Raw genomic sequence first — 17,838 nt, 5'->3', positions numbered from 1 at the left:
CACCCTTTTCAATGATCAAACAGTAGTAGACAATAAATAAATACTTTTGACTTGTATAATATCCTATTTGACATACAATGTTTGTCCCGCAGGTGACCAAACTGTCATAGACTTAATGGGGACGTTCATACTGAAAAGTCAGTTACATCCTAGCAACCAAATGACAATCTCCAGCAATATTTCAGCACCAGAACATAGTCTTTTTCTTTTTTTCATGGAAAAGTAACTTTTGTAGTTTACTCGCTATTCACAAACTTTTTTTTTTTCTTGCACTAGAATTCCCAAATCGATTCGGAGTCTCGTTGCCTTTGCATTTTGAGGTGGCTCTTCTTATGGCAAGCCGTTTTAACATTTAATCTATAATCCGTACTAGTATCTATTAAGTTCAGGATATCTCTGGTCTAAAAAGTTACTAGTAACTAAAAAATAAGTACTAGTTCTATTTTTTCTTAACAAGAAGAGTATAATTAAATACTAGTCACTATTGGAATAAGTACTAGTACTTAATGGCAAAGATACTAGTATCTAAAAAATAGGTACTAGTACCATGAAAATAGATACTAGTACGGTTTATAGATTAAATGTTAATCCGGCTTGCCATAGTACTTATTCATTAGATACTAGTACTTAATCATTAGCTACTAGTACTTATTCCAATATTTCACTATAATATACAAAACTGAGTATTTAAGAATAAACAATAATAAATATATCTGCAAGAAAAATAAAAAATTTTTACACTTCTTTACCCTGGAGAAAAACGTAAGGATTTGCAAATGTTTACCTCAAAGTTCGTAATTATTTTTGCAGTTTTTACTCAAATTAGGGTTTTGTGAACAATAATGACTACTCAATTAATGTAATTTCTTTTTCATTCATATTCGTCGCCGGAGGGCGCCCTCGCGCAGAAACTCCACAAGTGAGACTCACTGATGACGTTCCAGGAAATTCCGCTTTCGCTGTAGATGTAGCCTAGTAGCTGAATAACATGCAGATAGACGTTTTACTGATGAAACATGAAGAAAATAAACAATGACTGTGACAACATATGGTTTTATCTGTGCTCTTCAAGCCATCTCGGGTATTTTTATAAGAATAAAGTTTAAAATGCAATGCTAATCGATATAGCCTTTATCACTGTATAGAATGATATAAATTGGCATGATTTCTGCCTCATTCTTTTTAATGAAACCATGTCAGATTACAATAAGTTATTTCAAAGACTCGGCTGATGTTGTGAAGTGAATTTGGACTAAAACATATCATACTTTAGTTGGAAAACAGGTTTGTAATCTAGTAACAATTCTTATCTTACTAGTCAGATCTGTTTTTTTACTTGTCTTATGTTATGACTAGTTATGGCAAGCCGTTTTAACATTTAATCTATAAACTGTACTAGTATCTATTTTCATGGTACTAGTACCTATTTTTTAGATACTAGTACTTATTGATTAAATACTAGTACTTATTGATTAAATACTAGTACTTATTGATTAAATACTAGTACTTATTGATTAAATACTAGTACTTATTGATTAAATACTAGTACTTATTGATTAAATACTAGTACTTATTGATTAAATACTAGTACTTATTGATTAAATACTAGTACTTATTGATTAAATACTAGTACTTATTGATTAAATACTAGTACTTATTGATTAAATACTAGTACTTATTGATTAAATACTAGTACTTATTGATTAAATACTAGTACTTATTGATTAAATACTAGTACTTATTGATTAAATACTAGTACTTATTGATTAAATACTAGTACTTATTGATTAAATACTAGTACTTATTGATTAAATACTAGTACTTATTGATTAAATACTAGTACTTATTGATTAAATACTAGTACTTATTGATTAAATACTAGTACTTATTGATTAAATACTAGTACTTATTGATTAAATACTAGTACTTATTGATTAAATACTAGTACTTATTGATTAAATACTAGTACTTATTGATTAAATACTAGTACTTATTGATTAAATACTAGTACTTATTGATTAAATACTAGTACTTATTGATTAAATACTAGTACTTATTGATTAAATACTAGTACTTATTGATTAAATACTAGTACTTATTGATTAAATACTAGTACTTATTGATTAAATACTAGTACTTATTGATTAAATACTAGTACTTATTGATTAAATACTAGTACTTATTGATTAAATACTAGTACTTATTGATTAAATACTAGTACTTATTGATTAAATACTAGTACTTATTGATTAAATACTAGTACTTATTGATTAAATACTAGTACTTATTGATTAAATACTAGTACTTATTGATTAAATACTAGTACTTATTGATTAAATACTAGTACTTATTGATTAAATACTAGTACTTATTGATTAAATACTAGTACTTATTGATTAAATACTAGTACTTATTGATTAAATACTAGTACTTATTGATTAAATACTAGTACTTATTGATTAAATACTAGTACTTATTGATTAAATACTAGTACTTATTGATTAAATACTAGTACTTATTGATTAAATACTAGTACTTATTGATTAAATACTAGTACTTATTGATTAAATACTAGTACTTATTGATTAAATACTAGTACTTATTGATTAAATACTAGTACTTATTGATTAAATACTAGTACTTATTGATTAAATACTAGTACTTATTGATTAAATACTAGTACTTATTGATTAAATACTAGTACTTATTGATTAAATACTAGTACTTATTGATTAAATACTAGTACTTATTGATTAAATACTAGTACTTATTGATTAAATACTAGTACTTATTGATTAAATACTAGTACTTATTGATTAAATACTAGTACTTATTGATTAAATACTAGTACTTATTGATTAAATACTAGTACTTATTGATTAAATACTAGTACTTATTGATTAAATACTAGTACTTATTGATTAAATACTAGTACTTATTGATTAAATACTAGTACTTATTGATTAAATACTAGTACTTATTGATTAAATACTAGTACTTATTGATTAAATACTAGTACTTATTGATTAAATACTAGTACTTATTGATTAAATACTAGTACTTATTGATTAAATACTAGTACTTATTGATTAAATACTAGTACTTATTGATTAAATACTAGTACTTATTGATTAAATACTAGTACTTATTGATTAAATACTAGTACTTATTGATTAAATACTAGTACTTATTGATTAAATACTAGTACTTATTGATTAAATACTAGTACTTATTGATTAAATACTAGTACTTATTGATTAAATACTAGTACTTATTGATTAAATACTAGTACTTATTGATTAAATACTAGTACTTATTGATTAAATACTAGTACTTATTGATTAAATACTAGTACTTATTGATTAAATACTAGTACTTATTGATTAAATACTAGTACTTATTGATTAAATACTAGTACTTATTGATTAAATACTAGTACTTATTGATTAAATACTAGTACTTATTGATTAAATACTAGTACTTATTGATTAAATACTAGTACTTATTGATTAAATACTAGTACTTATTGATTAAATACTAGTACTTATTGATTAAATACTAGTACTTATTGATTAAATACTAGTACTTATTGATTAAATACTAGTACTTATTGATTAAATACTAGTACTTATTGATTAAATACTAGTACTTATTGATTAAATACTAGTACTTATTGATTAAATACTAGTACTTATTGATTAAATACTAGTACTTATTGATTAAATACTAGTACTTATTGATTAAATACTAGTACTTATTGATTAAATACTAGTACTTATTGATTAAATACTAGTACTTATTGATTAAATACTAGTACTTATTGATTAAATACTAGTACTTATTGATTAAATACTAGTACTTATTGATTAAATACTAGTACTTATTGATTAAATACTAGTACTTATTGATTAAATACTAGTACTTATTGATTAAATACTAGTACTTATTGATTAAATACTAGTACTTATTGATTAAATACTAGTACTTATTGATTAAATACTAGTACTTATTGATTAAATACTAGTACTTATTGATTAAATACTAGTACTTATTGATTAAATACTAGTACTTATTGATTAAATACTAGTACTTATTGATTAAATACTAGTACTTATTGATTAAATACTAGTACTTATTGATTAAATACTAGTACTTATTGATTAAATACTAGTACTTATTGATTAAATACTAGTACTTATTGATTAAATACTAGTACTTATTGATTAAATACTAGTACTTATTGATTAAATACTAGTACTTATTGATTAAATACTAGTACTTATTGATTAAATACTAGTACTTATTGATTAAATACTAGTACTTATTGATTAAATACTAGTACTTATTGATTAAATACTAGTACTTATTGATTAAATACTAGTACTTATTGATTAAATACTAGTACTTATTGATTAAATACTAGTACTTATTGATTAAATACTAGTACTTATTGATTAAATACTAGTACTTATTGATTAAATACTAGTACTTATTGATTAAATACTAGTACTTATTGATTAAATACTAGTACTTATTGATTAAATACTAGTACTTATTGATTAAATACTAGTACTTATTGATTAAATACTAGTACTTATTTATTAGACACTAGTATCTTTTGTAATTACTACTAGTAACAATTCTTATCTTACTAGTCAGATCTGCTTTTTTACTCGTCTTATGTTATGACTAGTTATGGCAAGCCGTTTTAACATTTAATCTATAAACAGCACTAGTAGCTAAAGAATAAGCACTAGTACCTAAAGAATAAGCACTAGTAGCTAAAGAATAAGCATTGGACCTAATGAATAAGTACTAGTATGTAATCAATAAGTACTAGTATCTAATGAATAAAGCACTAGTACCTAAAGAATAAGCACTAGTAGTTAATGAATAAGTACTAGTACTTAATGGAAAAGATACTAGTATCTAAAAAATAAGTACTAGTAATGTTAAATTAGCTACTAGTGCTGTTTATAGATTAAATGTTAAAACGGCTTTCCATAGACCATCTGCCGTAGCCCTCCTTTATCAGGTAGGTAACAACAGGAGGCAAATAGGACGCAAGTAGGTACTAGTACCATGAAAATAGATACTAGTACGGCTTAAAGATTAAATGTTACAACGGCTTTCCACACTCTTCTGCACATCGCCAGTGCGGAGAGAAATCTCCACGGACTCTTCCTTTCATATGGAAATGCCCCCGTTTAATTAGCTGATCTTTAAATTCAGGGAGAGGCACGAGGAAAGAAAGCCTGACCATCTGCCGTAGCCCTCCTTTATCAGGAAGGTAACAACAGGAGGCAAATAGGACGCAAATCAACAAAGAAACGTTTGAAGGAAGAAACTCGAGCCATGCTGTGCTCTCAAAATTGTATATATCTTTACATGCTGACAATAGTTACGTCAAAAACTCTTTCAGCAAATTACTTTGTACAGTATCGGGCTTGTCGCCACGCAAGACAACAATCAAGTTGTGTGGAAGCGCGCCATTTCAGACACTATTCATACAGTCCAATGCGCTATTGGCCAGCTGTCCTCTTGTTTAACTCGTTATTGTCTCGGTTTTCTCCCGCTGGCTCTGTTAGACACGCCTATCCCAAAAGAAGCGTGCGCTGCCTTCAAAAGTTCACGCACGCTTACGAAGCATCTAGACAAACATTCGCGATAGGGGATGGTTGCAGTGGTATCGCCCTGTTTTGTATCTTTAAACTTGTTTACAAGCACAATTTAAAAATGTTCCTCTTTAAAATTTTAAGTAGGCGTCTATTAATTTTAATACGTAAGTTTACTTTTATAAATACGAACTGGAGAATATTTCAGCTATATGGCACACTCCCACTTCGCTAATACGGTTGGTACAGTCCAGTGGCTTTTGGCTGGCTTGAGTAAAGACTCCACATCCAGCCGCACTGTGGAGTCCGCCGGCACACGCGCATCTGCGGGAATGCAGTGAACGGAGGGCGTGTATTGGGTTGGATACTGCATAAGGTACTTAAGTAAGGTAAGGTAAAGATAAATATTTGTATTCATAATAAATATTACATTTATGCATTATCCTTTTGTGGCGCTGGCGCATATGTATTTCATATGTGGACATTATATTTTATGTTAAAGCTTTCCACAATAGCTCCATGAAATCATTCATTTAAAGGCATGCGTTAATTCTTTGATAAGCTCTGTGCTTATGTTCTTAAATATTTTTGTTGAGTGCATTTATGTTTTTAGGATCTAAACCTATATTTACAACAGACATTAAATGCTGGTTATTTCATTGCATGGACTAGTGCTGCTTAGTAAGGTCATCCAACCCTTTCAAAGCATGCAAATTATTAAAGACTGTCACTTCTAAAATCAAATGCATGATATTTTTATGGGCCCCGAGTTGGTTTGGATGTTGATGGTATGATTGCATTATGATTGATTAGATGGAAAACGTACTACAATAGAAAGACAAGTAATTTCTTATTTGTCCTCACAAACTTCATGCAATCAAAAGACATATTTCTTAGTGCTTGCGAGTGTTATCATAGATCCAGATCAACTGATATTGGTACAGCCATTCTAAATATTAAGTCTGTTAAAAGTTAATTAAAAGGAACATTTTGCATACAGTTACAACCATTGCTATTTGTATAAAGGCTATCAGGGTTGATCTTTTCTTCCCCCGAGATCCATAGTATATCTTGATTGACTTTCTACTGGAATACAGATGGAAGTGGATGTCCATTCATAAAGGAGAATGAGTCTGTTTACAATGGCAGAGAAACTTTTTTTTTAGCTAAAGGTGTTTTCGTCTTAGAGAGGCTTTTTTGTCATGCATTTTGATTAATTGTTTCATCTTCACTGAGTGGCATAGTGAAAGGAGAGAAGTGGAATCACAAAGACTGCCTTTCAAGTCTCTTCACACTCTCTCTCTCTCTCTCTATATCTCTTTATCGCTCTCCGCCATGTTTTGCATGGCTTCATTCAAATTTGACTGGTTTTTGGCTTTGCACCAGCTGTGGAAATAAGTCACACACTAAATTCTGTCACTCCCATATCATTTGCGTCCACACGATTCAGCATTTCTATAATAACAGGCTTCGCATACATTCTGGGTCGCGTTCAAGTCTCCCATCAGACTTTCCAAGCGCTGGCCCTCTCTGGGAATTCCAGACCTGGCCGCAGTGGTAATGAAATTGGCCGAGTAGGCATTCCAATAGATCACAGCCCCATAGGCTCGTGGGAAAGGGTGTTGGGGAATCTGGCGGAGAAGACATGAGAATTGCAGACTACTGAAAATGGTCTTATTCATTGATGTCTCATCTTTACGCTTGACTGTGTGAGAGGATGGATGGATCTGTTGTGTTATTCTGCTGCTGCTGAGATCGCTGTCGAGAAGACTACGTCCTGTCTGTTCTTCTGAGCTTAATGTGCTTTTGTAATCAAGAGAGGCCTAATGTGTTTTCAGGGTGGAGATCTTTGCAAGTGAAGTTTGTGGATTTGAAGGAATAGGTCATCCAAAAATTAAAATCTGTCATCATTTAGTCATCCCCTTATGATTTCCTTTCTTCTGTGGAACAAAAAAGGAGAAGTTCTGAAGATTGTGCTGATTGATCTTTTTCACGTTTACAACAAAGTCCCTTTCAAGGAAAGTCATTTAGCGGCCATTTGGGCAACCTTAGGCATGCAATGTCATCTCCTGTCTACTTGAATGGGGAAATATTTAAATCTCAAAAACTGCTTGCCAAACTCACATTTAAATAACATTTCAAATCAGGAATAAAATCAAACATGAACTATCCCACAAATGTTGGGCAAATTTCTTTATTAAACCTGCGTATGAATGTTTTCATGAATAAATCATGATTCACCATGTATGTACTAAAATTTATTCTGAAATTTCAGAAAAACTGTAGGAACATCTGGAAATGTGTCAGTTGGGTCTTTTATTTAGAAGGCAGGATTTATGTCAGCTTTATTGCGCATTGCAGTTTCTCCTAATCATAGTAATACGAGTTAACGGTCTTGGTGCATATATACAGTCTTCATCTACAATGAATGGGGACTGAAGCTTTAAAAAATTACGCAAAAACACCACAAATCTATCAGAAACTTCGACCCATGTGCTATATTGACATGGCAGGATTGCATTATAATTAGATACAACACTTACTACAGTGGAAATACAATTGTTATAATTTGTCTTCACAAGTTCCATGCATTAAAAAGACATGTCTTCTGAAGTCTCAATTTCTTTGTGCAAGGAAAAAAATACCAAAATCATTCATTATTCCTTATTTGAATAATTGAATTGTAATTGCATGGAAAGTGCAGCCAGCACAGTTTTCAATCATTCTTTGTGTTGCATGGCAGAAAGTTTTCATTGACATGAGGGTGAGTAAATGATGGCAGAATTATAATTTTGGGGTGAACTAATATTGGGAGTTACTTTTTGTTTAATAAAGCACAGTTTGTCACAGTGACCTAATTCCTGCTGCAGTTTCATCAGCCTTTCTTTTGCCCTCTCTTACTGACTGTCTTGTTGTATCAGCAGATACTGTCCTCTCAGCAAACTGGCCACTCAAGCTTGTTGACAGAGCTTTGCTTGTACTCTTTCAGTCGTTGGAGTGTCTGATGGAGCAGGCTGGTTTCTATTGTGCTGAGCTGCATCCATCCATGTGAGTTACAGAACTGAATGAGGATGGAGTCTTTAGAAGCTCCACAATCACATCCTGTTCAATTTTCTTTCTCAGAACTCAGGAAGAGGAATGATAAGGATCCACACTGACTCATTAGCAGAGATGTTGTCCCTAGTGATGTGAGATTTCCCCCCAAAATAGCATTTATATAAATACAGTGTCTGTCCTAGATTTTTGCGTGCATGACACCAGAGCTCATTAGATATAACAAGGAGCCATGGGCCCTATTTATAAAACACACATACGATCGGATTTGATCCTAAATTCCATGGATTTCATCCGATATGTGAAATATAAATTATACACAATATACATTATAATATAACAACTGCTTTGTGATCATTATGTCACTTACAGGTGCATCTCAATAAATTATAATGTCGTGGAAAAGTTCATTTATTTCAGTAATTCAACTCAAATTGTGAAACTCGTGTATTAAATAAATTCAATGCACACAGACTGAAGTAGTTGAAGTCTTTGGTTCTTTTAATTGTGATGATTTTGGCTCACATTTAACAAAAACCCACCAATTCACTATCTCAACAAATTAGAATATGGTGACATGCCAATCAGCTAATCAACTCAAAACACCTGCAAAGGTTTCCTGAGCCTTCAAAATGGTCTCTCAGTTTGGTTCACTAGGCTACACCAGTGGTTCCCAAACCTGGTCCTTGAGGCACCCCAACACTGCACATTTTGCATGTCTCCTTTCTATGATGCACCAATTTCAGGTCTTGGAGTCTCTACTAATGAGCTGATGACCTGAATCAGGTGTGTTTGATTAAGGAGACATACAAAACGTGCAGTGTTGGGGTGCCTCCAGGACCAGGGTTGGGAACCACAGGGCTACACAATCATGTTTTTTTATTGGTCTTATGAAGTATTCTAATTTGTTGAGATAGTGAATTGGTGGGTTTTTATTAAATGTGAGCCAAAATCATCACAATTAAAAGAACCAAAGACTTAAACTACTTCAGTCTGTGTGCATTGAATTTATTTAATACACGAGTTTCACAATTTGAGTTGAATTACTGAAATAAATGAACTTTTCCACGACATTTTAATTTATTGAGATGCACCTGTATATTAATTCATTAATTATGTTATTGAGGGGGGAGGGAGGAAATATATATATATTATACTGCAGTTTTTAAAGAGGGATACATTTAGGAAAAATGTTGTACGTTCACATTTAGGATCTTTGTGTGCACATCTTTATAAATGAGGCCTAGGTCTGATAATGGTTTATATAATATGCCTTTTCTTGCTCAGGAAATGAAAGTAACTTTAAAAAAAGCAGTGTTGAAGATAATGTCATAAATTGAGCTAATATTTTCCTCAAATCTTGTTACTGGATATGAAAGGATCCTTTGCAATCCTCCTGAATCTTAAAATGATGAAATTCTGGGCATAATTTACTCATCCTCATATTGTTCCAAACTTGAGGCCACGTTCTTCTGTTGAACACAAAAGTTTGAAAAATGTCTCCGTATTATTTGTTTTCCATATACTGAAAGTCAGTACAGTCCAATGTTGTTTTGAACCCCATTTTCACTGTATGGATGAAAAAAGTTCATACAGGAAAAAAGTTTGGAAGTAAATGAAAATTCTGCCATGATTTATTCACTCTCATTTTTTGGGTAAACTTCCCCTTTAAACATCTCAATTAAATTAGACACAAGTTTCCTATATGATTGATAAATTTTTACATTTGTAAGAGGATTAAATTTGCCATTCAAACTCTGCCCAGTGCATTAACATGTTCCTTTACGATAACAGAACAAGACTTTATGTAAATGTCACAGCAGTATCTCCTCATCTTACTTTCTCCATACTGAGGCCTGTGAAATCTGAGACGTCACAGTCAGAGAGCCCTAAATGTTATTCCTAACAATCTTTTAGAAAAAACTCTGCCTGTAAGTTTTTTTCATGGTAATAAGAGAAGCCCTGACATGGTTATCTAAGTTATCAGCATCTCCCGCCTGCGGCTGAATCAGCATGGACACATTGTTCCACTTCAAAGCTGCGGCGAGTGGGCACTGAAAGAAAGAGAGGGGGTCTTGGAGAGAACAGGTGCAGTCTTTGGGAGGGGGAGAGTCCCTTCTGCCATCTGTTGACTTCTAGTTTTCCCCCAAACACACTTCATCACAATTCACACACGCCTGCTTGGTCATAGTGATCCAGGTTGCTATGGTGCTATATGGGAGGGATAAGACCCCCACATAAGTGCGGTCAACTCCGGGCGTGCGGCTATTGTGTTTTGAGACATTTGGGAGGGGTGTGCGCGTGTGCGCAGACTGAAATAGGGGTGGATGAGGCAAAAGACCAGTTGCTTTGTCAGATGTGGAGGAGACGCTGAGGTGCCTGTGAAGGGTTCTCCTCGGGAAGTTCGGTTTTACATAATCGCACGGCCACAAGCCACTATTTGGAAGGCAAATTTACTTAGTGGTTGCTGGACTGGAGAGCATTAGTAAATGGAGAGCGCTTGATATCAAACAACGGATTTCAGTCTTTTCTCTTCCCCATCAACAGGTCACATCTGCAGACTGAACTCGGATATTGTTGAAAACTGCAGAATAACTAAAATAAACATGGATTTTAAGGAGGAGGTCAGTGACTCTGATAGCGGGATCATTTTGAACTCTGGTGAGTGCTTTTATTTTGTTTTATTTATGTTAATGATAAACAATTAATATTAAGAAGAAAGCAGAATGCATATCAACTTGTAAAAATTTGAAATAAAAATTTGGTGCTGTAGTTCCCCCCAAAAAACACATTTCTATCAATATAATGTTTAATGAACATTAGCTTTCCAGCTTTTTTATTCAATTGCATTTTAAAATAACAGATAATATAAAGAACTACTCAGTCTCATTTTAGTGCTACAGTTCAGTGTGTCAGGGCAGGCCAACTGCTAGCACGCTATATGTGTGTGCTGTTGTGTAATGAAACTGTTGTGTTATCCAGGCCCAGACAGTCCCACGTCTCCAGTAAAGGACCTGAGCACTCACACACGTGCCATGAGGCTGAAGCAGCAGGCCCTTGAGGACAGACTGGAGCTTTGTGTCCTGGAGCTAAAGAAACTCTGCATTAGGGAGGCTGTGAGTGACAAAAAATGAGCCATCAGTATTGCCATCTATGTTAAATTCATTATATATAATGTATATATAATGTTAAGCATTGGGCTTATATTTACATGTAAATCAAACCATCACAAATATTCAGAATCTGCTTGAAAAACTGGCAGGCAATATGATATTTCCCATTAATTTTCTCCATAGAAATTTCATAAACGTCTTCAATGAAGATTTTTAAGCCATGAACCAAAAAAAAAAAAAAAACGGCTTCAAGATAACTCAGTAAAACCCCTGATTTTCATTTGAAAAGACAAAATTAACCAGGGTCTGCCAACACTTTGGGACCATAAAAGGGTTTCTTGGTTCAGAGAAGTTTAACCGTGGTCTAATTAACTAATGAAGCATAATGACTTCTAATCAGGCTAAACAATTACACTAGAAGATTCTCTTTGTTTGATCAAATATAAAGTAAAACAGTAATATTGTGAAATTGTTGTAATTTAAAATAAGTTTTTTATTTTAATATATTTTAAAATGTAATTTATTCCTGTGATGGCAAAGCTGAATTTTCAGCATCTATTACTACAGTCTTCAGTGTCACATGATCCTTCAAAAATCATTCTGATATGTTGATTTGCTGATCAAGAAACATTTATTTGAAAAAAAACAGCATTTATTTGAAATAGAAATTCTCTGTAAAATTATAAATGTCTTTACTGTCAATTTAATGCATCCTTGCTGAACAAAAGTATTAATTTCTTTAAAAAATACAAAAATTAGTTTGTGTTACATGCAAATTTAATGAAGCATTAATTACTTTGCACACACAATGTGTCATAGTTTTAATAGGAAAGTTTGCTCTTTTTTGCTCTGATTGGGCTGGGCTTTTTCTTCTTCTGAATACAGCCCTTCAATAGAGGCACTAAAGCCAATGGCCAAGAAACAGATGCTTCTTTGCAAGTTAGCCCACATGTCTGTCATTCACTATTGGCCAAGCAGAGAGAAGATTTAAGGGCCTAATCATTAGAAACCCCTTTGTGAACACTTCGACAATATAAAGACGAGCATCTGCTCGCTCAAAGATTTTGTAGTTTTGTATTGACTAACACACATAAAGTTTGTTTTCTTTGGCGTTGTTTTTCTTTAAGTTTAAAATGCTCTTTGTTTTGACAGGAGCTGACTGGAAAGCTGCCCTCCGATTACCCTCTCCTGCCTGACGAGAAGCCTCCACAGGTCCGGCGACGCATCGGAACTGCTTTCAAACTGGATGAGGGTTTTATTTCACAAGATGGCGAGGTATAGGCCACAGTTTATACACGGAGATTATTTTAATAGCTTTAATGCAACTGACTGTTATTTGAGCCTACCTGGCTAGTTTAAAATGTTATTCATGGTGGCATTATTATACGTTCCACTTACATGGAAAAATATTTTTTCGAGGTGCATTTAATCCATATTTCAGCATTTTCAGTTTGTAATCATGCGGTTACCCCCTAAAATGTTTGTCCCAGGAGTCTGAGCTGCACGCGCTCGAGGCTGATCTCGCTCTGCAGCGGCAGATTTATGAGGCAGCCCAAAAGCTCTCCCTCGAGGAGCACATCAGCAAACCAGTGAGGAAAAGCCGACTGCAGCAGTGTAAACGTGAAGAGAAGAAGCTGAAAGAACTGCAGGATGCAATACTGAAACACCGCATCAACCACGGCTGTGTCTCTCCACAGACCTGCTATTCTTCCAGGCAGAGAGGTCAGCCACTCGATTCTCATATAATCTAAATTTTATAAGACTGTATTATTAAAATGATTTGTTTTGAATTAACAAATAACAATTTTATTTGTTGGTCCATCCAGATCTTTGTATGTCTGATGACAGCTCGCTGTCAGACACTGTTGCCTTGGATGATGGTAAGTGAACGACTCTTTATTTTCATGTTAAAATAAACTTGGAACAAATGTTTGCACCCCATTGTTTATTAAAATGTAATCTCTAGACTCTAAGAGTTTGCTAATGTCAAAAAATTGTCTTTTATATACAGACTCAGACTCTGCTCCCTTTTCTCTGGCCGTTCTGGGGTCTTCCGCGGACAGCGGTTTCCAGTGTCTGACTCTCTTGCCCAATAACGGCCCAAAGCAATCGAGCTCCAGTTCCAGTCTGGACTATGATGCCTCTCCAATCCAGAACTCTCCATGGAAGGAATCCAGCTTGGACCAGCCCTACCAGAAACAAAAACCTTCTCACTCTGCCTGCAGCAGCCGCTCAAGGTATTGTGATGATAGATGTTTAATTGCAATATAAGCAAACCTTTACTCTGTGTTGTCAGAGCTGTTTTAAAGGTACTTGATTGGTACTTGAAAACCATATCTTTTATATTTACTGACACTTTTGATCAAATTAATGCATCCTTGCTGAATAAAACTATTTTATTTTTTTTACTAATTGTACGTTAAAAATAAACTTTTTAACGGTAGTGTAATAGGTCACAGGTGTGTGTTTTGGCAGATATCTTGTACACAACCATTACTGAACAGGGGTGCGTTTCCCAAAAGCATCATTAGCTAACTATTGTCGTTAGTTCCATTGAACTCTATTGGTAACGATGGAACTTACGACCATAGTTGCTTTTGGGAAACACACCCCAGATCAGGTTTGATTCTTCTATTTAAAGAACTTTTGTCACACTAATGATCCAATTAGCTAGTTTGAGGTTCGACACTTTAGAACAAAGCACTATAAGAGTCTATTTTAGATACATTTATGAGTTTATAATCTTCATAATGTTTTCTTGTCTTTGTGTCAGCAGCAGCCCAACAAGCTCACCAACAGACACAAGAATGGCAGAACTTCCTCCAACACCTCAGTTTGTGTTTAAGAGTCTGCCAGTGCAAAACAATCAGCCAAACAGCGCCCCCTCCACCCCAGAGCTGCCACTGCACCGACAGTTCTCACAGTCCTTCAGGTAATTAATATACACAAGGCAGCAGTGGTACTTCAGGATTGTCTGAACACTGTTCGTCAAATACATGGTTCATATTGATATTAATACCATCTTTTAAAACTAAAATACATTGCACACAAAAATATTTGGTAAAACAATTGCATTGAACTATTTCTAATTGATACGTTTCACTTTATTAATGAGCAACATTTGTATTTTTATTCTATCTGCCACCTTGGGAGCAAATTTCTAACCTTACTTATCATCTCCTCTCAAACAGGCTTCCCAGAAGCAAACCAGATTTGACCAAGGCCAGCTCAGACCTGGGACGGGGCCGGACCAAGTTACCGCGTCGACGAGTGACAGATTTTGCACTGGCCTACTCAGTTCAACGTTTATATCAGTGCAGCTCTGAAGAAAGCAGCTCTGAGCTTTCCATTTCTTCATATAGCAGTTCCTCCAGCCGAGAGACAACCACCGAAGCACCCAAACCCTGTCCGCCTCCATACGGCTACCACCGCACCGCTCCAAATAAAGGACCGGGCCAGCTCAACACCCACAGTACACTCAAAAACAACAACAACAACAACCCACCTCACCTCGTGCCCAGACCCAATCAAGTGAAGATTAGCAATGGGACACCACTTCAGGTGAACATAGGGAGGCTGCAACTCGGCCCGAATTCACAATCTGATCCTGTACATACTAATAAACCCCAATCTGGTCCTGTACATACTAATAAACCCCAACAAGTTCAGGTTACTTCACCCAAACGAATGCTCAAGCCTCCCCCACCGTACACGAAGGTGGTCCGCACGACGTCGCTAAGAGAGTATCTCAACCACCCCAGCCGTGTGATTCCTCGAGAAGTGGTATCAGGGGAGCTTAAAACCTGGCACCAGAAAAACAATATAGCCATATCCAAACCCTGCTCACTTGAACGGCAAGGATCGATTAGAATTAAGCGCCCAGAGCCACCACCCTACCACCATATTCCCTCTCATAAACAGGTAAAGATGTGGACAATATGTGCATTTATCATTAAATCTGTTCTTGGTAAATGATAAACATACTTGTTTTTATCCAGGTTTCTCAGAAAGTGATTCTGCAAAGGGCTTCCGATGGAACGCCGCTGCAGTGGTACGAAGAGGAAGACTCCGAGATTGTGAGTCAGGTGTAACCAGGTAGAAGAAACCTAGAGTAAATTAAACAGAGAATAAGTGAACTCTAATTGTACACCATCTTTATTTTTATTTATTGAGCCAATGGACTCACTGATGTAGTCTGATTATGTTAATTCTCACCAAGACTTTTTGACCAAGTTGGAGCTGAGTCAGTGAAGTATATGCCTCAATTCCATATATGTCTGCATTTGTGATTAAATTTCAAGTCTAAGACTTCCTTGTAAGGCATCATGATATTTATGATGAATGTATAATATAATTGTGATTTTATTGTTGTCAGGAGAGTGTGGCCCACCTTTTGCGTATGAACGCCCTCAAGGAAATGACATCATTTAGTATATATTTGTGTCTGGTACACGATCCTTCATAATTAAAGTATTATGTAATGTCTTCGTTTCCCCATGATTTTATTTAATTTAACACATTATGAATTAATAGAAAAATAATATATCTTATTTTTTACTTGTGAATTAATATGGCCCCTTTCCTAACATTTTTTAAATTAGTGAAATGTTTCAAGAAGTGTTGCTCTGCTACTGTAATATGCATTGTAAGAATAATCCATCTGTCAGTTTTAATAATACCAAATGCAGATGTTTTACTTCCGGTTTGTACACTACTAATTATGAAATATATTTTATATTTATAATACACTTTAATAAACAATATCACAGATCCTCACTATTGTCTTGTGCATTTTTGTCACATTTTCAGATATTTCACATTGACATTGTAGAAAACAGATGTAGAGCATACATTGATATGAGTGCTAGTGCATGAATTTTATTCTGAGACCATTTCAAACTATACATTGTAATGTGGGGTTTGGTGTTTGGGTTTTGTTTCATGTTCATGTTTTCCATGTCTTATTTTGTAATTGTTTCATGCTGTCAGTGTCATGCTTCCCTTGCCCTCATGTATCTCTGCCTTGTGTATGTGTCATGTTCTGATTGGTAGTCTTAGTCATGTGTCTTGTTTCCCATTGGTTTGTTCATGTCATGTGACCCTCCTTGTCTGCTATAAGTAGCCATCATGTTCCCATTGTGCCTTGTGTATTGAAGTTGTAACCCGCTGTCGGTGAGTCTAGTCTGTTTGTGCCTCGTCAGATCGGTTCATGCCTCGTCAAGTCAAGTCTGTGTATCTTGTTTGGATTATGTTTGGATGTTTGGATGACTGTAAATAAAACTGCACTTGGGTTCTCACTACGCTCGCCTTCAGTGGACTGATTCGTTACATACATGAAATAGTTTCCCATAAAACAAAGTTAAAACGTCTAGCAAATGGTAACCAAAAGCTATCAACAGTACTTTTAACATATTCATCAAATTTCTATTTCTATAGATAGTTATAATTTTCACATCCATAAGATGGGTGTTTGCAGCAACCATACTAATATGGCTAATATAATTATTGAGCAAAGAACAGTGAGGTAAATGACAAGGATTATCCAGCGGCAATGATACATCCACTGCATACGAGGGCGCTGTCTGCAGATGGAGTCACAAACAATACAAATGATCAGTAAGCACTGAGAAATGAATGGATTAATAACTGAATAAATACAAGAGTAACTGAAAAAGCAACATGCAAATGAATATCACTTGTAACTCACAAGCTAATGACACATCTATTAGTCTCTGAGGTAGGGCTCAGATCTCTTGAGCCAGGCATGACTGCGCTCCAGCAATGCCTGCCTTCCTCCTCAGCCGATGAGGTAACACTGGCAGTGAACTTGTGTTTCTGTTATTTTAATCATTATGAAATGGTTAATATACCACTATTTGACTGTAGCAGACTAAATCTTAGCACTAAATCCATGTGGTTTGTTTATGTCTGTAATGTTACATTAAAGTGCCCCTATTATGGGTAATGAAAGGTTCATATTTTGGTTTTGGGAGTCCCCAACAACAGGTTGACATGCATGCAAGGTCAAAAAACACTTTCATTGTCTTATAATATGC

The 17,838-nt window shown here is 34.3% G+C and overlaps 1 protein-coding gene across 2 annotated transcripts; it reads left to right on the top strand.

The window, feature by feature from the left end:
• Positions 1-7,897: 7,897 nt before the first annotated feature.
• Positions 7,898-16,273, top strand: LOC107678807 (uncharacterized protein C1orf106 homolog). 2 transcript variants are annotated; one of them, XM_016474222.1, is made up of 10 exons: positions 7,898-8,663; positions 11,217-11,330; positions 11,652-11,785; positions 12,935-13,057; positions 13,273-13,504; positions 13,609-13,662; positions 13,794-14,019; positions 14,559-14,714; positions 14,974-15,703; positions 15,781-16,273. In XM_016474222.1, exons 2-10 carry the CDS (start codon positions 11,276-11,278, stop codon positions 15,871-15,873), a joined length of 1,803 nt encoding a protein of 600 aa, XP_016329708.1. In that variant the 5' UTR covers positions 7,898-8,663; positions 11,217-11,275; the 3' UTR covers positions 15,874-16,273. The 2 variants fall into 2 exon arrangements, with proteins under 2 accessions (XP_016329708.1, XP_016329703.1); XM_016474217.1 differs by having other exon boundaries at positions 14,556-14,714.
• The last annotated feature ends 1,565 nt before the right edge of the window (positions 16,274-17,838 follow it).

The sequence above is a fragment of the Sinocyclocheilus anshuiensis genome, unplaced genomic scaffold (assembly GCF_001515605.1).
Source record: "Sinocyclocheilus anshuiensis isolate Anshui unplaced genomic scaffold, SAMN03320099.WGS_v1.1 scaffold13, whole genome shotgun sequence".
Lineage (NCBI taxonomy): Eukaryota > Metazoa > Chordata > Actinopteri > Cypriniformes > Cyprinidae > Sinocyclocheilus > Sinocyclocheilus anshuiensis.
The sequence above is the reverse complement of the archived record's forward strand: the minus strand, read 5'-3'. Positions and strand labels throughout refer to the sequence as shown.

Coding starts and splice junctions, on each gene's coding strand:
- LOC107678807 (XM_016474217.1), top strand. CDS start 11,276: ATGGATTTTAAGGAGGAGGTCAGTGACTCTGATAGCGGGATCATTTTG. Junction 11,331..11,651: donor CGGGATCATTTTGAACTCTG/GTGAGTGCTTTT, acceptor TGTGTTATCCAG/GCCCAGACAGTCCCACGTCT. Junction 15,704..15,780: donor ATATTCCCTCTCATAAACAG/GTAAAGATGTGG, acceptor GTTTTTATCCAG/GTTTCTCAGAAAGTGATTCT.